Below are 20,868 nucleotides of genomic sequence, written 5' to 3'. Positions count from 1 at the left end.
GCAACAGTTAGAGACAGATGTACAAGTAAAAATCATGGATCTCAAACAGCAATCCCATCTAAATAGATTTCCTGTTTACTTTGCATCAGCCTTTCTTACAGGTGCAGGGTGCTTACTTTTGGCAGTAGGGGAAAGAACTGATTTATAAACCATAAGAACATCTTCTCACTTTCCATAAATAGATTATAGAATTAATTAAAACTGCAGCACATCAACTCTGCACATGAAACCTGCTCTGTTATTGGAGACTAATGTAATCCAAATATGTGGAAAGTCAAATAGTTTTCAACAAAGCTAATTTAGATGGATGGATCAGATAACAACTTGGAACTGAACCTGACAGAATCATTTCTACTCAAAGGCAGTAAGTGCTGAATGTTATATCCCAAAATGAACAAGGAAAATATTGAATGTTAATCTATTACCAGAATGATTAAAAACAATACTTTACAAAAATGTTTAAAAATATCTCACTTGAAGAAATTACAAAGACCCATAAGACTACCATACATTCTTATTTAAATAAATGAAAAAGACCATGTGAATGTCATGAAAGACAGTATGAAATCGGCATTTAATCCTATTGATATTCTGCTACCTACTCAAAGAATATGCTTCCATCTATAACATTTTATCCTCATGAAGACATATATAAGGGCACTGAAGAAAGGTGGCTTCTTTATACCTTTACACTGTTGAGGCTACTGGTATCCATTGCTATGAGATTTATTATCTCTAAAACAACGATAAATGATGACAAGCACAGAAAAGTAAAACTTTTCATGAGCTAATGGATTTAATCTTATTGACAAAGCAATGGCATTATATCCTTATATAGTACAATCAAAAGTAAATAAAGTAAAAGGGTAGAGTGAGGTAAAATGATGAAAATGGAAATTTGTCTTCTGAGTCACCAGCTTCTCTCTCCTTTAGTTCTCTTCAGTAAGTAAAGGAAGGACAGATATGGGCAAAGAGGGAAATGTGGAGATCAGAAGGAACATCCTACAATTACTACCACCCTGATGACAAGACCTACTCTACTTGTGGCTTATAAAGTCCTCTGGAATGGCTGGGAGCACAAGACCATGGGTAACATCAATTTACATGATGTAGAGCAATTCCAATCATAGCATAGCTATGTCCTCTGATACTTCTGGATATTCCCTTAATAATCTGTCCTCTTCATAGGGTGAACTTCTTCCTTTTTTCTGTCCCAAGTCCCCTAATGAGTATTGAATAATTTTAGGAACTTTATTTTCCAGTTAGTGTTAATGTTGATTTAGTATTTCATTCCTACCTTCTCCCTTTTTTTTTTTTTTTTTGAGTACTTGTATGATCTCCAAGACTTCTGTGACAGCCAGACTCTAAGATGCTCCAATGCCCCCTGACTCCTGGGATTCACATTCTTGTGTCATCCTCTCCCACACTGAATAGAATTAATGGCTGACCTCTGTATCCAATGAGCTATAGCAATGTGTGGCTCCTCGGGAGAGGTCATAAAAGGCATTGCCGCTTCCACCTTGCTTTCTCTCATCTCTTAGATTGCTCACTCACCCACTCTGAGAAGCCAACCACCATATTGTGAGAATAATCAAGAGGTCTATGGAAAGGCCCTCAAGGTAGGGAGGAAATAAACCCCCTGTCAACAACTGGCACCAAATGAGTGAGCTAACTTAGAAACAGTTGACTGAATCCCCAGTCAAGCTTTCAGAAGACTACAGCCCCAGCTGATATACTGCAATGTCATGAGATCCTGAGCTAAAACCACCCAGCTAAATGTTCCTGAATTCCTGACCCAGGGAAATTGTATAAATTAATAAATGTTTATTATTGTTTTAAGCTGCTAAGTGTTGAGGTAATTTGTTAAGCAGCAATAACTAATTCATACTATTTCTTCTTATAGAAACAAAGAAATACAAACAAGTATGCCACTGGATGAAGCATCTTCATTAACAACATAACATTGTTGCTATATGAGAGACTCACAACTCAAGCCAAGTAAATAACTCAACAGGCTTTAAAAAAATTTTTGAGGTATAACTTACATAGGCAAAATGCACACTCTTAAGTGTACACGTCAGTGAATTTTGACAAGTTTTGCAAGAACATGCACCATAAGTAATACCCTAATCAAGATGTAAAAATTTCCATTCCCCAGATAGTTCGGTCAAGGCTATTTTGAATCAGTACTTGTATTGCCCTCTTCCCAACCAGAGTCAAGCACTATTTTTATATCTATCACTGTAGATGAGTTTTGATTGTTCTAGAACTTCATATAAATGGAAGAATATGATTTTTGTGTCTGGCTTCTTTTGCTCAGCATAATATTTCTAAGGTTCATCATGTTGTTGTATCAGTAGTTTATTCCGTTTTATTGTTGATTAATATACCACAATCTGCTTACCCATTCTCCCATTGATGGACACTTGAGTTCTTCCCAGTTTGGGGCTACTATGAATAAAGTTTCTGGGAACATTCTTGTGCAAATATTTTGGTGGGCATGCATTTTTCATTTCTCTTAATTAAATGCCAAAGCAGGGCTGGGACTACAGGGAGGCAAATGATGTACCTCTTGGGCACAAATTTAAGGAGATCCTCTACCTAGGATGAGGATTCCTGGATCATAAAATAGACGTTTCTAAAACAACTTGCCTTTAATATTATAGCACTGAATTTTACACTTAGACTTGTCATGGGTTCTTCTGTCAAAAAAATCTACCATTTAAGTAATGGGGAATAGTAGGTTAATATACTAGTATAATATATTAGTATAAGAAAACATATGCTTATAAAGGCAATTGATTAATATATTATCACATGTAATTCATATTAAATAAAATATAAAGTTGACAATAACTTCCTCTAGAATGATCCCTAGTTCAAGTAAAACTCCTTGTTCTACAGATATGGAAAATGATTAAGAGACCGGTCCAAGGCTGCCTAGCTAGTTAGTGGCTTTTTCATCATACATATTGCATTGTAAATCTTTATACAAATTTAACCCAAACTCAGTTAAAATTCCTAAAGACATGACTACAATTGGTTTTCAATTTTAATGTGAACTAGCTTTCACAGAGAACTTTTTCTTTTTTTTTGCATTGGTGGCCTATAAATTAAAGTGTAAATTTAAACTGGTGGGCAAAGAGTAATATGTTCTTAAAAAAATACAATTAAAGATTTGTGACATGCAAAAATTATACCTATAAAAACATATTTACTAAGTTAGGTTAAATATATAGAAAAGTCACTTTTATCACCATGGTCAGATTTAGACTTTTCTAAAAAAGCAAGTGACGCAACTGGATACTTGATATCTGCATCTTTCATTCCAGCGACCACTTAAAACCAAACCATTTAAAGTAGCAAGGAAAGTACTTTTATTCAATTTATTTGTTTTGCTGCTATTAAATTACTACCATTTAGTAAGATACACATTTTTCCTCCCATGCAAAAGATTTATCTTCATCTATAATATAGCAATGATTAAAGAGTATTGACTAAGAATAAGAATATTTCTTTAATCTAGGATGGATAATTACAATCCTATAAAGGCTCATGGCAAATATTTTTCATTGGTTTAGTACAACTTAATTCATTAAAGAAACATTTTTCATAACTTTAAGATAATTTCTGAAAATCTGTTAAGAAGCTCATTTAATAGTATATTTGTAAGAAAGTTTAGACCACTTTTCTTGCCAAAAATGCCTCAGAAAGTAAATTTCATGTGTCACTGAAATAACTGAATTTTTACTTTTTTTTTTTTTTTTTTTTGCGATACGCGGGCCTCTCACTGTTGTGGCCTCTCTGGTTGCGGAACACAGGCTCCACACCCGCAGGCTCAGCGGCCATGGCTCACGGGCCTAGCCGCTCCGCGGCATGTGGGACCCTCCAGGACCGGGGCACGAACCCATGTCCCCTGCATCAGCAAGCAGACTCTCAACCACTGCACCACCAGGGAAGCCCCTGAAATAACTGAATTTAAACTGTATGATTATATTCCACCCAAGCCATGATTATTATTTCTCTCTATTCTTCAATCTAGCCTTCTACACAGTTCACTATGTCCTATGTCCCTAAGAATACCAGTGCCCTGTGAGAAGTTACCATGTACTTCTCTCAGGAAATACTCTTAAAACTCAGCTAGAGAAACGCTTGGTACTAAAAAGATTTCAAATTTTCCTGTATATCCTCTTTAGTAATTTTTTGTCAAGTACTTTTCAGAATGCTTACCTCACAAAAGCTGAACACTGGATAATGTCAATGTTGAATTTCTATGAGGCCTGTGAATTAAATTTCCTAAAGTGAAAATTTACACCTGGATTTTATCATTAAGCAAGTAACAGAAGAAACTAAAATCCTGTAGTTTCTAGTTAAAATGCCTTTTGTTTGCCAATTTCTGCTTTTCATGTAATTGTCCTGATATTATACAGTACCTCACGGGTTTCCCTTCTCGAAGCAAGTCTTCTAGACTCTGTTCACAGTGTTCAGCCACCACCACCAGTCTCTCTGAGTAAAAAAAAACACCAACTCCACTTGATATTTGATTAACACAATGTTTTAATAACAAAATAATATACCCCACTAAAGTTATTAACATATAGTACAAATGATATTTTAAAAGAGCTTTTCAAAGTCTACATTAACTACATAAAAATCAAATATGTAGAATAACAGGATAAATGTGTAATAAAACAACACATTAAATAAAAATTTCTTTTCATCTTGTGTTTTTCTCTAGAATTTCTCCCATGTGCATCAGGAAAAACAGCTGGAAAAGTTTACCTTTGGCAAAAAGAAGTAATCCTTCTTCTGACACAGACTAGGAGAAGAAAAAGCTTGGATGAAGATATAAAGAAATTTTGAAGTGAAGGGGAAATTGGGAGCTAGGGACAAATTGTCTTGACGGTCTGGTTCAAATATAAGGTTTTTGAAACTGAGTTCAGAAATTTGAGAAAAGTAGAAATGTTCTGAATCATGACTATGGAGAAAGAACAGAAAATCAGCTTGGGGTTACTTGTAACATCATGGGGCTTGCTGAGATTAGTAATAATATAAAATCTGGGTGGGCACAATCTATATCATGATGTAATTTTTATTTTCCAACAGATCAACTGTTTAAGAATAAGACAGCACAGTTTTGAAGGTCTATACATTTTTAATGTAATCATCAGGTACCTAGTGACTAACACGTTGTCTGACACAGCAGCAGATCAACAAACTCTTTTCCTTTTTAGATGAAAGAATGTAAGAGGAGTGAGAGAAAAGCACAACTGGGCTCACAAGTGGTTGGAGATTTGATAAGGTTATTTCAGGAGAAAGAAACCGGGGTACTATGAATATCTATGCAAAATGAGTTCTAAAAAAGGAAGAAGGTAAACACATAATACAGATGGCAAGCTAAGACCAGATAAAGAAGTAAAGGTGAAAAGGGACCAGAAATAGTGATAACTGCAAGGAGGTTTGGTGAAAATGAAAAACGGCAAAGGTAGAAAAATGAGAGTAGAAGATGGGAAGGACTGATTCAAGGTATGGTCTTGCCTGCTGGGAGGAGAGATGAAGGACAATGGTACACAGGCAATCATGTGAGGTGTGAGGGCAGGATATTGTATGGGTCACATCTTGGAAGCTCAAACTGAGGTGGTGGCATTATATAGAATGATCTGAAACACAAAATTTTAAAACTATAAATGAAAACTATCACTTTCAGAAAAAAACTCCAAGTGATCTAAACAGGAACTTAAAGAAAATTAAATTTGAAAGAACATTTAATGAGGGGAAACAAAGGAATAAAATAGGAAAGAAAGTTGAGATAAAAGTTCTAGTTCTTCAATTCAATAAAGAAAACAGCATGCAAAGTTGAACTCCAAGCAATTTAGCACAACTGTGAAGTTCTAGAAGGAAAAAGTAAATAATACTGTCAGAAAACCAAAATGGGAAGCAGCATTCCTTTGCTTTCCCTCTTACCACATTTTGTCAATTTTCCTTACACCTATCTGGCTACCTCTCCTCAGTCTCCTCTGTAGACTGGTACCTCTTCTACCCAAATTTAAATGCTTCTAGTGCCTCCACCTTTGATTCTGGGTCTTCAGACTGTGTTTTCTCCTTATTTACTTCCAAGGTTGAAAGACTCTTAAATTTTATCTCAAGCCCAGAACTCTCTTCTGAACTCCAGGCTTTTATAGCCAGTTTCTCACTTTAATATAAAAGTTACCTCAAACACAACAGGACTCAAACTGAATTTCTATTTTGCTCCTTAAGCCTTTCCCTTTAGTACTGTTTCAGTAAATGGTACCACTATCCTGCCAGCTGCTCCAGCTACAAATTTAGGAGTAATCTCCCTTTCTCAAATCCAAAGAAAAAGCCCTGCTCTTTCTATTTCCCAAATGTTTCCAGAATCTGTAAAGTTTGCTCCATCTGCCACAATCTGGGCCCAATCCAACATCATCCCTCATTAGATTACTACAACAATCTCTTAACTAATCTTCTCATATTAATTCTTATTCCCCCTCCAACATATTTTCATATTAAAACCTAAGTGATAATATAATAATTAATAAATCTGAATACGTTAACTCCCTGTCTAGCTTTATTTTTTGTTATTTTGTCTGTCACTCACCAACTTCCAGTTACACTGGTCTTCCTTCCCCTTTCCTACCTTAAAATACTAGCACATGGATTCCCATTGCCTAAAATGATCTTCCTTGTTCCTCCTCCCAGTTAACTCCTATCATGAAACATAGTGGTTAAGAGCACAAACTATTCTGTCGGGGCTCAAATTTTAGGTTTAATACTCATTAGTTATGTGACCTTGGGGGAGTTTGCTAACCTCTCTATGCCAAGGTTTCCTCTTCCGTAAAACAACAGTACCTACCTCATAGAGCTGTTGTGAGGTTGAAATGAGTTAATACATAATAAGAACCTGGCACATAAGAAGCCCTAAGAGTTAGCTATTATTATTATTCATTACTCAGTTAAATATGATTTCCTCCAGGAACACTTTCCTGGTCCTCCCAAATCAATTTGCTCCTCCTATCATATAATCTATTCCACAATGTACTTTTCTTTTGTAGCACTTATTTCAACTCCTAAAGATCTGTATACATTTTTATCTAATGCCTTTGTTCTCTACTAGATAATGCATTTCATGATGGCAGGAAGGATATTGGTCTTGTTTAAAATGCATCCCCAGTGTCTAGAATTATACCTCAAACATATAAGCAACTAATTAAAAAATACTTGTTAAATGAGTTAACTTGAGCAAAGGCTCAATGTAGCCATTAGAAATGAATGAGTCTCACATAATGACAGTCATTGTCTAAACAGAAGTGTGTCCTGCACAAGAAAGTATATGCCTATGTTGTAAACTAGGCATAATAACACCACAATAGTACTGATTTTAATGTAAAACAAAACCATCAGAATATGTTAAAATGTGCATACCCCATTAATGAATAATTTTTAATTATATATTCATAAGTCTCCATATCTATGAAGGATTTTCAAAGTGTCTGGCATTAGCCTAAAGTTTGTCAGGCTTAAAATGATTTAGGGAAAAAAAAAATATCAGGCTTCTTCAGGAAACTCCTTCAAAATATCATAAGCCAGAGTTTGCCAAAGCTTTAGGATATTATGGACCTTTAAAGTATTACTGTAAGACAGCAGAACCATAATCCTTGGCAGAATATCAAAGATTCTCCCAGAGGTAATAGAGTGTATACCAAAACAATGCTTCCAATATGAACCAGTTTTTTCAAAATATCGTTAGAGAGTCTTCATTCTGAAACTCACGGCCACTATTTGAAAATAACTTCTGTTTGTTATAAAATAATATATTTCACAGAATAAAATATGACAGAAATATTTGAGAATCATAATGTGCCAAATATAAGTCAGCAATGTAGTGGCATTATTTATAAAAAACAAATGTGACACCAAGATGAGCTTTAAAGAGTAGAACATACAAGAACCGTGAAATAATCTTTCTTCTAACAAATAGTTGAATGCCAAGTATAACTGTAGTGTACATACAGTTTGAACTGTATGTTTTAAGTCAATGCTAAGAAATGGAAGAGAGTACAGTATTAAGCAAGACAGATAATAAAGTAGTTGAATAAAAAGAGGGACTAAAACAGACTGAAAGATTAAAAGAAACTTTTTTAACTTAAAGAAAGAGGTAAATTGTAAATGCGTTAAAACATGAAAGGTTATTAGAATATAGTTACTGCATCATTCTTTTGTTATTCACATTAAAAACTGAGACTAGCTCATTACCTTTTAAAGAGAATAAATAAATATTTATACAGTAAAACTGATAAAGAAAAATTCTGTGCTTAAAAAACAGTATTGTTACTAGGTTACTGTGATTGTCAGTTTTACGAGTCAACACGGCTAGGCTATAGTCTCCAGTTATTAAAACACTAATCTAGGTGTTACTGTGAAGGCATTTAATAAATTAAATCTACAATTAGTTTACTTTAAGTAAGGAAGATTATCCTAGATAATCTGGGTGATCCTGATTCAATCAGTTGTAAAGGCCTTAAGAGCAGAATAGACTCTTCTCTGGAGAAGAAACTCCACACTTGGACTGTGACTTCAGCTGTTGTCTAAAATTTCAGCTTGTCCTTGATGACCTGCCCTATGGATTTCAGATGAGTCTACCCAACCCCCAAATCACATAAACCAATTCCAAGCAATTAATCTATATCTGTGTAGCTATCTAGCTATCTATCTCCTACTGGTTTTGTTTCTTTGATGGAACTCTAAACTGATATAGACACTTAGGTTGAAATATATATGCAGCTAAAGATATAGAATACATTATTTTATAGGTTCTTAACAATTCTATTATTCTCTACCTAAATTTCAAATCTATTAGTTAAAATAATTTTGTTCTTGATTTTCCCAGCAATAAACAAAAGATTTCTGGGTAACCAATACCAAATAAAATGGAATGTATTACCATTTATAATCCTTATTCTGCTTCTAAAACTGCTGAGATTTCAAGTTCAAAAGAAAAAGATTAAGTTAACTTAAGTATTTTCATGCTTTATTGGCTTTTTTCTTTTAAAGATATTTTACTCAACTTCTCTTTAATAAATCAAGTGCACAAATTCTAATGTACACTATTCTTGAGTTGAAATACATTATTCTGCTGAGCTAGCAAGAAACTAACATCATCTTGAATCAGTTTTGAATGATCCATAGGAAACACTGAGAGCCTGACTTCTGAACTAACCTAACATGTAAAAACATAATGTTAGTAAAACAGACCACATGTCACATATTACTCCAAGTAAAAAGCGAAAGGTGGGGAGGTGGGGGACTAACAATGACAAATTGTGAGATATCTGTATAGTAAGAACAGAATAAAGGGGGGAAAGGAACCAAAATCAAAATTCTTTGAGGAGACAATTAAGTGGAGTCCAAACCAAAATCATGTGGTATTAAATCATCGAGAAATATGTGTTGTTCACTAAGGAGACTGTTGAGTAGAGCCTTTTCAAACTTTTCAAACTAAATTCAACTGAAATGACTGGGATGTTTTGGAACAAAAAGACCTTCACGTCGACACTTATTCTAATTTATTTACACCTTATGAGGCATACAACTTTTCAGGACAATGAACATTGCCAATAGTTAAAAAATAATCAAATTCCCTAACCTTTTGACAATCACTGATATTTTCATTCCAGGCAGCCAAACTTAAAATATATGAATTTTACACACATCCATGACCTGTGTGTCCCTAGAAGAAAGGGCTGCTGAGATCCAGGAGCAGGGAAAGCAGGGGAAACAGAGTAACCAGCAATATGGTGGATGGGCCTAAAGAGACTACCTAGATGTTGAGCTGGGTTCTACATTAAGAGAGTCTAACAGTGTCTAAGGAGATTAGTTCCTATCTCACATTTATAACTAAAAAGATGGTTCCTGGGCAGTTAGCAGTTGTGTTCCCCAAAGGGATAATGTCATAAGGTTTTTCCTAGTTTAGTGTTTACAGGGCCTCATTTAGATAGTGGGATGAAAAGAAGGAGCTCAAGAAGTATCTAGGACTACTGAGTCAATTATCCCATGAAAAGAAAGCCTAGGGAAAACTGGACAGAGGCAAGACTGCAGTCATATGAAGTGATGCTCCAAACAGGCTTCCAGACACAGTGGGAAGAAATAAAGGGCACTTCAGGATACAAGGATGAAGAAGTCCTAAGAACTGAGTAAAGTGGCAAGACTTTGGGAAGACAGGCATACTCCAAATTTGCAGATGTAAAACAGCAATAATAATTATGGTTACTCGCTACAGACGATAATGAGGGTCCACTATATTGCTAAGTTTGGAGTGATTTTGGAACTAGGTCAACCCCACAAGCGGAAATTCTTTAGTATTTGTAATTGGATTGGCAGGGTGGTGTTTGAGGCATTCAGGGATTGACCATATCTATCAAGTACTCGATTATATAAAAAGCCCCAAATGAGTTCTATAATTTAGTTAACGTCATTGAAGTCATTTATCAAATAAAAACGTTAGCAAAAGGTTTTTTGTTAGCTTGTTTTTAAACAACAAACTTGCCAGAAGTTACTTAATTGCTTTGTGCCTCAACTTCCTTATCTGTTTCTACCTCATGGTAAGGTTGTAAGCATTAAGTTAATTAAAATATGTAAAGCTTAGAATACTGCCTAATATATAATAAACACTCAATAAATATTAGCCATCAATAATATTTATTACAAAAAACATTTTCTACTCAGTCTAGAAAACTTTCAGAGCAAGTATTTTTTAAGAGGCATAACCTTGAAAGTATCATTTAGCCTGTTTTTCAGCAAAACAATAAAGGAAATACAGTTTGCATTTTTTGAGCGTCTTTATTAATGTTAGGTTGAAACACCTGAAAATGCCATTTTTGTAGGAATAAAAACAGGGTAATATCAGCAAGTATATAGGGTTAACTTTCATAAATCATTTTGTTAGAAAAATTAAATATATTTCAGTGAGATGCATTTAAAATAATTCTAAGAAATGGAACCTCAGCATGCAATTAAGCTTTCAAAAATAATTTTAAAATAATTAAAATATTGCTAACATAAGCACCTTCAAGGGGTGCTACAGATTGAACATTTGTGTCCCCCCCGCCCACATCCATATGTTGACACCTAATCCTCAGTGTGATGGTGTTTGGGGGTGGGGCTTTGGGAGGTGTGATCTTACAAAAGAGGCCTGAGAGAACACCCTTCCCGCTCCCACCATGTGAGGTTACAGTGAGAAGATGGCTGTCAATGAAGAAGCGGGCCTCACCAGACGTGGAATCTGCTGGTGCCTTAATCTCCAGAACTGTGAGAAATAAACCTTTCTTGTTTATAAGCCACTCGGTTTATGGTGTCTTATTTTAGCAGCCAGAATGGACTAAGATACAGGCTACGGAAGAAAAAAAGGCAGTAAACATCTTCCCGGTGAAACACTGACTTTTTAACCAATACAGTTCAACTTTTCCAAATGAAATCCTGTATGAAAAGACTAATGCAGCTCCAAAGAGGTAAAAAAATTAGTGACTCTCTTTTCATTTGAAGAAACTTAACCCAAATTATTACTTTCAATCATAAAATACACTCTCATAAACAATTCTAAAGTTTCTAACTTTAGAACTTTCATTTCCTTCTTAGAGAGGTGAAGAAATGCTTGAGAATAGGTGGCTTCCCTGAAAGGGAAAATTAAAAATCTTGATTCTGAGATCTAGGAAATATGAATCATTCAAATGTAGTAAGGAAAACTCAAATTATGCAGTTTGGCTAGAGTGAAAGGTTAAGGCACTTGTACACACACATACTGATTACTTTATATGTTTACAATGTATATTATAACCTAACCAGGGTAACAGGGTAGAGAACACAAAATAGGAGACAACAACAGCAACTTACCATGCTTTCCCCGAGAAATATCCACATACTGGCACAGTCTGGGGTGCGTGATGGTCTTAAGGATTTGAAAGCGCCCTAAAATTTTGATGGAATTTGGTGTGAGAGGAAGCCCATTGCTCCCACAAACATCATGTGGCAGAGCAGAGGCAAAGAAGGTAAAGGCACCCATTTCAGCATCCTTCAAGGGAAACATTTTTGGAGTCCTAGATCTTCCAAGATAACCTAGAAAAGGAGAGAAGTTTTTGATAGATCAACTAGACCTTAAGCCAGTGTTTTCTGACCTTAAACATGATAACTAATATAACTTGGAGGAAAATGCCGATCTGTACACTTTACAGTTAAAAAAAAACGTTAAAAAATTTCAAGACAATATCAAAGAGGAAAAACCACCCAATCATGAATTTATATTGCAGCTCTAAATCAAAATCAAAGATTTTCAATGGCATATAAAGGAAAGACAGAACATTCCCTCTACAAGGATGTCTGACAGTTCTAAGAGTTTAGAGGAAGTTCGTTATTGCATATTCATATCAGTAAGGCTCTTCTCTTTACCTAAAGCTTGAATAACCCACAGAGTTTCCTTTTTCAGAGTGAGGGGAGTCAGGAAAAAGGAAATAAGGATACCAACCAGAAACTTTAAATAATCAAGGGCTCTATTAATAGTATAAAAATTAAACCAGATAACAGACAGCACTATAATGTTACTTAACTAATCAATTTTTGTTTCTGTGCTAGGTTCTTTACAAGTGATGTTTTAATCCCCTCAATGATCTTGACAGATGTTATTGCCTCTAGATTAGAAATAGATGTTCTATGTGTAGATCCTGAGGGGTCCTAGCAGCATAGATTCCAGAGCAAATGGTGTCCCAGAGTTTTATCATGGAGCAGCCTGAAGATTAAAAAACTTGCTCCAAAATCTGAATCACATTATGACAACCACAACAAAAAAGGTCCTCCAACAAAAAATATCTCTCACCCACGTGTCTCATGAAAAAGACATTCCATTGGTCAAGCATTGCATTCTTCTCTTCTCAGCTTTTACAATAAAAATCTGGAATTCTAAATCAAGTTAACAGACTGCTTTTCATATGCCTGCCCAGAAACCTCATTAAAACATTAAAAAGAACTGTTTTAAAATGTATAAACTCATAACAAGGAAGAGAACAGAAAAAGGCCTTGAGCTGATGAAAGACTTCAAGAAACTCCTGTAAAGCATTTTCCATATAGAAGAGTATTGTCACAAGAAACAGAAAGAAGGAAGCTACAACCTATGATACAGTCAAGAAGTTTTGCTCAGCCTCTTCAGTTCAGAGGCTTCAGATTCATAGAAGGCAGGAACAATGGTGAACAGCAGCAGTCAGAAGAAGGTTTGAAATGAGAAAGATAATTTGAAAGGCTGAAGAACAGAAGAGTCAACCCTGCCACCAGCCCCCCAGTATTGGCCAGTTATTTTTTTGTTTGTTTGGTTTTTGTTGTTGTTTTTTTGCTGTACGCGGGCCTCTCACTGTTGTGGCCTCTCCCGTTGCGGAGCACAGGCTCCGGGACGCGCAGGCTCAGCGGCCATGGCTCACGGGCCCAGCCGCTCCACGGCATGTGGGATCTTCCCGGACTGGGGCATGAACCCGTGTCCCCTGCATCGGCAGGCGGACTCTCAACCACTGCACTACCAGGGAAGCCCCTGGCCACTTATTTATCCTCTAAGCAAAAGAAAAACAAAAAACAAAATGGTTCATCCCTAAAGGAATAAAATAAACTGTGTGAGAATTACAATAAATAGTTGGTATGAGCACTGTGGACAAAAGCAAACTCCTCTTAATTCTGGAATTTGTAAGACCCCAGTTAAGATCTGGCTGTCTACCAAGCCATCCTAAAACAGGGTATTCCAGTCAACAAGCCTATCCACATACAAAATGCTCCCAGATAGTCTTCCTTAACTCTTAAATGAGGAACTGTCCAGGAATCATCAGATAGTTGAGGAAAGACTATAGCATAAAGGGCAAAACATAAAATAAACCAAAAAAAAAAATCTGCCCTGGATGCAACCAAAATAATTTATGAAAAAAACCCCAAACCAAAACTAACTCTAATAAATTTAGAAAGTTTTGAGAAAATTTTGAGAAGATATTATACCAATTATATAAAAAAGGAGGTATGGAAAAACATATTTTATAAAAGAATGAAAAGGAATTGCCAACATACATGAGAAGATAAACCTCATTAATATTCAAGAAATTGTTCATTAAAATCACATGAGAATTTATACCTGTGAGACAGTAAAAATTAAGAAATCTGATAATACACAATGTTAGATTATGGAGAAACAGAGTGTAAATTGGTACAATGACTTTGGAAGACAGTTTGACACTATTTTGTTCCTGCAGAAACTCCTACACACATACACAAGCAGAAACCAAGAAAGATCAGGGTGGTACTGTTTCTATTATCTCTAAACTGGAAACAACTTAAATGTCCACACACAGGTGAATGGCTAAATAAACTGTGGTACATTCATTTGATGGAAGAACACACAGGATGGAAAACAAGCAAACTATAGCAACATTTAATAATATAGATGAATCCTAGAAATATAATGTTGAGCAGGAAAAAAAGTCACACAAAACTTATGCCAATATTCATAAAATTCAAAAACCACAAAAGCTAAATAATAAATAATTCAGGAATACTTACATATGAGGTAAGAATATATTCAAAACTTAAAGGAATTAAAAAAAAAACCTGAGGCTAGTGTTACCACTATATGAAAAACAGTCATAAGATTAGGGAATAACCCATAAGAAGCTTCAAAAATTTTGAGTAATATTCTTATTCTTAATTGGTGGGTTAAGGTGTTCATATTATTATTATGCTCCATAATTCCCATATTCTATATCTCTATCTATTTATATATATGTGCTATATACAATATATTTCATAAAAATTTTAAATTTTAAAATGAAAAATATTTTTAAATACAATGAATTGATTTTCAACAAAGGCCAATGAATTCAATAGGAAAAGGACAGTCTTTTTAACGAATGGTGCTAAAACAAGACAACCACATGGGAAAAAATTAACCTCAACTCCTACTGCTACATCCACAAAAATCTGATATGGATTATAGACCTAATTGTAAAAGCTAAAACTGTAAGTCTTCTACAAAAAAAACCCCAAAAAAAACACAGAATATTTTTGCAACCTTAGGATAGGCAAAGATTTCTGAAGCAGGATAAAAAAAAGCCATAAAAAACTAACTTTATAAAGTGAGCTTCATCAAAATTAAAAACATTGCACATCAAAAATCACATTTGAGAAAATAAAAATCCAAGCCAAAGTTAAGAAAAGTATTATTTATATCTATATATAACATTTTTATCAAATAGATGTATATGTATTATATGTATGTTTGTATATATGATAATAGACTTAGAATATATAAAGAATGCCTACAACTCAATAATAAAAAGAAAAACAAAAATAGGTAAAAGTCTGAAACATGTATTTTTCACAAAGAAGGAATACAAATAGACAATAAGCACATGAAAAAGTTCTCAATATAATTAATCAGCAGGGAAGTGCAAATTAAAAGCACAACAATATACCATTTCACACCTACCAGAATGGCTAAAATTGGAATGACTGGCAATATCAAGTGTTGAGAAAAATGTGGAACTGGAGCTGATACTCTGCAGCTGATGGTAGTGTTAAAATGACACAAGAACTTTGAAAAACTGTTTGGAAAACTGTCCTAAAGTTAAAAATACCCCTTATGGCTCAGAAATTCCACTCCTACTCGGTACTTACCCGAGAAAACTTAAAATATTTGTCCATAAAAATACTTGTACAAGAATGTTCACAGAAGTTTTACTCATAACAGCCCCAAACTGGAAGCAATGTAAACATCATACAAGTGAACTGATAAACAAGTTGTAGCATATTCAACCAATGAAATGCTATTCAAAAGCAACAAAAAAGGAACAACCATGCCAAAATATGGATGTATCTCAAAAATATTATGTTGATGAAAGCAGTAGACACATAAGAGTGTATATATCCTATGGCTCCATTTAAATGTAGTTCTAGAACTACAGTTCTAAACTACAGTGATAAAAAAGAGAATTGTAGTGCCTTGGCTGGGTGTGTGTGGGGGGCGGGGACAGGATTGGAGAGGGAAACATAGGAACTTTCAGGAGTAGTCCAAATGTTTCACATCTTGATTCGGGTGGTGTTTGTCACTTTTGTTCACATGTATCAAAACTCCTCAAACTGATCACTTAAAATCAGTGTACTCTAATATATGTAAATTTCATCTCATTTAAAAAAAGAAAATGAAACAAAATTAAGAGAATATGAGAAAATAATAATTTTAAAAGTTAGTGCTTGGTACTTAAACATATGATTACCAAACTAGATAGAAGTGTTAGAAAATAAAATTGAGACAGTTACTCAGAACATGAAGCAAATGGGCAAATAGATAAAAAAAAAGCATAACAGAAAAGTTAACACACATAGTGAATCAACCCAAGAATTCAACAACCACCTTATAGGCATTTCAAAAAAGGGAACAGGGAAAAATAAAGGAGAATAAATTACAAAAGATGGGAGAAAATTCCCCACAATTGAAGGGAAATATGTACCTTCAAATTAAAAAGGCTTCTAATTTCAAGGAGAATAAATGAAAAAAGACCGAAATGGAGACATTTATCCTAGCTCCATCGAATGAGTTAACTGCAAGGAGAATAAACTCAGACCAAGACATGCCATGACAAATTTTCAAAGCATCAAGCATAACTAAAAATTTAAGTCATTTCAGAGAGAAAACAAATAGTTCAGGCATCAACAAATCAAGATCAGACACTCATTCTCATGAGCAACAACAGAAGTTAGAAGATGGTGAAGCCTTGAAAAGTTGGAAGAAACATAATTTTGTTTCTTTACCCAGCCAAACTATCATTAATAATAGCAAAATAATAATTTACAACTATGCAAACATTAAAAAATAGAATCACCATCCACATACCTTCATGAACAAGTTTCTTTAGGATGTATTCTAACAAAACAGAGGAGAAAACCAAATAATAAAAGACATGGAGTTAAGAAACAATGTATCTTACTCAAGAATTCAATGACTATAATCCAGTATAGAAGCTGCACCAAAGGACTAGAAAGTAATCTGTTCCAATTAAACAGAAGGTAATTGGGCTCCAAGGGGAATGTCTTCAAGCAGAGTAAGGGAGGTTCTCATACAAAGAATGAGAGGATGTGGTGAATAAAGCACATGCATCTTTTCCCTCAAAGAAAGTGCAAAGTACTCTGTGAAAGTGAGGAGAGCCAAAAGCTACATAAGAAGTATATAATCCAAAAAATTAAGCACATTTAACTATGGCATAATTGTTGTTATTGGAGAGGAAGAAAGAGTAATCAGTTGGATGTTAATATTACAAATCTTCTTGTTAGAGTGGTACAAAGGTCATGAAATTAAAACATTGGGAAGGAAATGTATAATAGCATACGTCTTGGCTCAGCACTGAAGATTATTTACAAAGCTATAATATTGTAACATTTTACTAGTTTTTAAACACATAAACAAAGCAAAAAACAACTGCAGTTAAGAAATATACTGTAACTATTAATAACCTTGACAACGTAGAAGTAAAGGTCCACCTAAGGAAAGGTGGGAATGGATGCAGTTTCTGTGGCGGTAAGGGAAGGTAGAGTCTCTACTTCCCTCATTTTACAAAATAAGGAGCCAAATATAAGTATTTTCAAAAGTTCATATGAAAAAAATTAAGTTTAAATATATTACTTAGAATTCTAAAATTAACCAATATGAAAACTAAAAATTGTGATAACGATTCAAAAATTTGTAGAAGAGGGCTTCCCTGGTGGCACAGTGGTTAAGAATCCACCTGCCAGTGCAGGGACACGGGTTGGAGCACTGGTTCGGGAAGAGCCCACATGCCGTGGAGCAACTAAGCCTGTGCGCCACAACTACTGAGCCTGCGTTCTAGAGCCCGTGTGCAACAACTACTGAGCCCACGCACCTAGAGCCCGTGCTCCCCAACAAGAGAAGCCATGGCAATGAGAAGCCCACGCACAGCAACGAAAACCCAATGCAGTCAAAAAAAAAAAACAACAAAAAACCCACAACATTGTAAATCAACTGTATTTCAATAAAAATTATTAAAAAACAAACAAAAAAATTGCGGTAGAGAGGTTGTGGATGTTGTGGCCTATCTTAAGAAGTCAATTAAAATAAAAAGAATTAGCAGTTTAACTTGTTCAACATACAGACCTAAAATTAGAAAAGGTTAAAAATGATTATCTCTGAAGTAACAGAACTGAGGGTAGGAAGGAAGAGCCTGAGCTGTTGCATTTTATTAGGCAGTCCTTTTATACTATGCTATTTGATCTTCCATTAGATACTTCTGTCACTTAGACAACTAAAAATCAAATAACCAAATAAAGAAAATGCAAATAATTCAAAACGATAAAACCGTAGCTGGCGTTAAACATTTCATCAGTGTTCTGCTTCAACTACCTCTTAGATGGGTGCACATAAAAAGGTTCACACATAACAAATACACAGACATAGATTTTTTTCCACTTGGTGAGTGGAAGAAAGCCAGTGGAAAAAACAGCTGAGGTGAGAGATTAGTTGAGGAAAAAAAAACAACATAAGGAGTTGGGTTTGAAAATTCATTCATTCAACAAATATCCTGAAGCTCGTATTTTAAGTCAGGTGTTTTTCCAGCTTCGGGGCCACCAGTGAACAGGACACAATATCCGCCCTCAAAGAACTTTAAGTGGAAATGCATCACAAAGGGAAAAAGGTAAAAAAATAGGGCAAAAGATGCATATTTCGTTACGAATAAAACAATTTACACATTTCTTCAATGGGTTTCATTTATTTTATGTACTTTCCCGCAAAAAGTTGTCTTTCTGTCCCAAATAAAAACAGGGACAAGAGGCCTTGAAAAGCAACCACTAACAATTCTAAAGAAACTTCCACTCGTTCACATTCTTTCACTGCACAAGTGAATGCCACATCTCGACAACTGACTAAGCCTTTGAAAACAAGAAACAAACCAAAGCAAGAGTTTAATCTATGTTGAGCAACGGGAGAGCCGATTCCAAATTCTCTGAAACAGTCAGGTGGAAGATCCTTTCTAAGAGCCGCCTGCAGTCCTCAAAGGACTCAGGTGTGTAGGGGGAAGGCGGGCTGTAGCTAGGGATGGAGACGGTACTCAGCAGCCAGCAGCTGCACCGGTGGTCTCTATCACTCACGGCGGAAATGCGAGGCCGCTCGCTGCACCTCACCTTCCTCTACCTCCCACCAGCCCCGACCACTACGATACAGAAAACTGGGAAACCCAAATACCTGCCTCTGGGTCTGGGGACGCAGGCGGACACAAAGACAAGGGGATGGAGCTCCTACACAGGGCCCCAGAGCTGTCGCTGGAGCTGGTGTTGCCGCTATTGCTTAGGGCACCAGACCCTGCATTTCAGGTGCTTCTACAAGAGGCTGCTCCTGGAGCGCCGCGAGCTCAGAGATTGCCCTTTGCCCGCCAGCTTAAATCAGCCGGAGTTGCCTGCCTCGCCTCCGGCCAGGAGAGCGACCCCCGCGCTCTCCGCTGACAGCTCCCAGCTCTCCCCACGGCCACCCTCAGCTCGGCCTTTTCCTCTGACTTCACAGCGTACGCGACGGAACTCTAAAGAAAGACCCCGACGTCCGGCGTCTTGCCCCTCGCCCAACCTGGCGACAAAATACAGAGACCGAGGAAGAGGTGCGGAATGGTTGGCGTTATTGGCTGAAGGAATGGGCGACGGGGAGTGTGGTGTGGCTGCGCACGGGAAGGGGGCCACTGAATTTGAAGAAGAATCTGTGGACCGCTCAGGCGTTTAGCGAGGACAACTCATTGGGTCCTTTCTCGCTGCCTTCGTGAGCGGGAGGCTGTCCTTACCGGCTCCGGGCCGAGACGGCCGAGGTTCAGCCTGTTCACCGATACATGTGAGTGTCGTCCACAGAGGGTCCCGGGGTACGGGGATTGCGAACATAAGAGTCCCCTGTCCCTTAGTGGCCTTCGGATAATAGGACCTGGCCTGCGGGGAAGTCGGCCCACAGCAGCGCCAATCTTGGCATGAGGAAGTAGGGAACAGCTTGGGACCTTTTGAAGGAGCCAAGTTTGAGAAATGGGATGCGGGGCCGAGGGGTAGGATGTAACTGGAAAAGATATATGCACAAACATGTTTATTTTTGCATGTGTGAGAGAACCGGGAGGTGGTGACAGGAATTCGTTTATTCCGCAAGTAGTTATTCAGCGCCCACCATGTTCTAAACACTGTTTTAGGCATCGGTAAAAAGCAATGAACAAAACAGACAAAAATTCCTGTCTCCCTGTAGTTCACATTTTATTGAACTTACATACTAAACAAAGTTAAGAAAAGCATACCGTATCTTAGGTCGTAATGACTGCTGAAAACAAAAATAGTGAAGCCGGGAAGGAGGACATAGGTTGAAATTTTAGGATGGCCAAGGAAGGTCTCACTGAAAAGATCACTCTTCAGTAAAGAGCTGACAGAAGCAAGAGAGTAAATCGTTAGGCTGTTTTGGGGAGGTGCAGTCAGGCAGACGGACCAGACATTGCAAAAGCCATCAGGCAGGAACTCTCCTGAACAGCAAGGAAGCCTGTAGGTCGGAGTTGAGTGAAGCAACTAAAGCTGGAGAAAGAGAGATCCGGAATAGATCATGAAGGATCTTGAGGGCGTCTAACCCATTGGAGGGTTTTGAGCAGTGGAGTACTTACTTCCTTTTTAAAAGAATCTCTCTGGCTGCTCTCAAGAATAGACTGGAGGGAATAAGGTGGAAGAAACACCAGTTAGGAGGCTTTTACATAAATCCAGAGGAGATATGATAGTGGCTTGACTAGGGGTGGTAAGAAATGACCAGTCAGATTCTTAGTGCTC

The 20,868-nt window shown here is 36.4% G+C and overlaps 2 protein-coding genes across 16 annotated transcripts in view; one reads left to right on the top strand and one right to left on the bottom strand.

Moving 5' to 3' along the window:
* TBCK (TBC1 domain containing kinase) overlaps positions 1 to 19,578 on the bottom strand; it is a 234,913-nt gene extending 215,335 nt beyond the window's left edge. For 4 of the 6 annotated variants that reach the window (XR_002643661.2, XM_022567079.3, XM_089911595.1 and 1 more), the window contains exons 1-3: positions 19,287 to 19,578; positions 11,905 to 12,126; positions 4,434 to 4,506 (exon numbers count right to left, since the gene is read on the bottom strand). Coding sequence is in view for 4 of the 6 variants with exons in the window: in XM_022567079.3 (XP_022422787.2) it covers positions 4,434 to 4,506; positions 11,905 to 12,097 (266 nt within the window). In the remaining 2 variants the exon portion in view is untranslated. Of the gene's footprint in view, positions 1 to 4,433; positions 4,507 to 11,904; positions 12,127 to 19,282 lie in introns of those variants that run through there. The other 2 variants (XM_022567080.2, XM_089911597.1) reach the window with 2 other exon arrangements.
* A 226-nt stretch (positions 19,579 to 19,804) lies between these two features.
* Positions 19,805 to 20,868, top strand: part of AIMP1 (aminoacyl tRNA synthetase complex interacting multifunctional protein 1) — a 129,131-nt gene continuing 128,067 nt past the window's right edge. For 9 of the 10 annotated variants that reach the window (XR_016393223.1, XR_016393222.1, XM_089911603.1 and 6 more), the window contains exon 1: positions 19,805 to 19,912. Coding sequence is in view for 7 of the 10 variants with exons in the window: in XM_089911603.1 (XP_089767729.1) it covers positions 19,911 to 19,912 (2 nt within the window). In the remaining 3 variants the exon portion in view is untranslated. The remainder of the gene's footprint in view (positions 19,913 to 20,868) is intronic. The other variant, XM_089911598.1, reaches the window with a different exon arrangement.

The sequence above is a fragment of the Delphinapterus leucas genome, chromosome 5 (assembly GCF_059928025.1).
Source record: "Delphinapterus leucas isolate spDelLeu-1000000601 "Yukka" chromosome 5, BTC_Dleu_Yukka2, whole genome shotgun sequence".
In the NCBI taxonomy this organism is placed as follows: Eukaryota; Metazoa; Chordata; class Mammalia; order Artiodactyla; family Monodontidae; genus Delphinapterus; species Delphinapterus leucas.
This window is presented reverse-complemented; position numbering and strand designations above follow the sequence as displayed.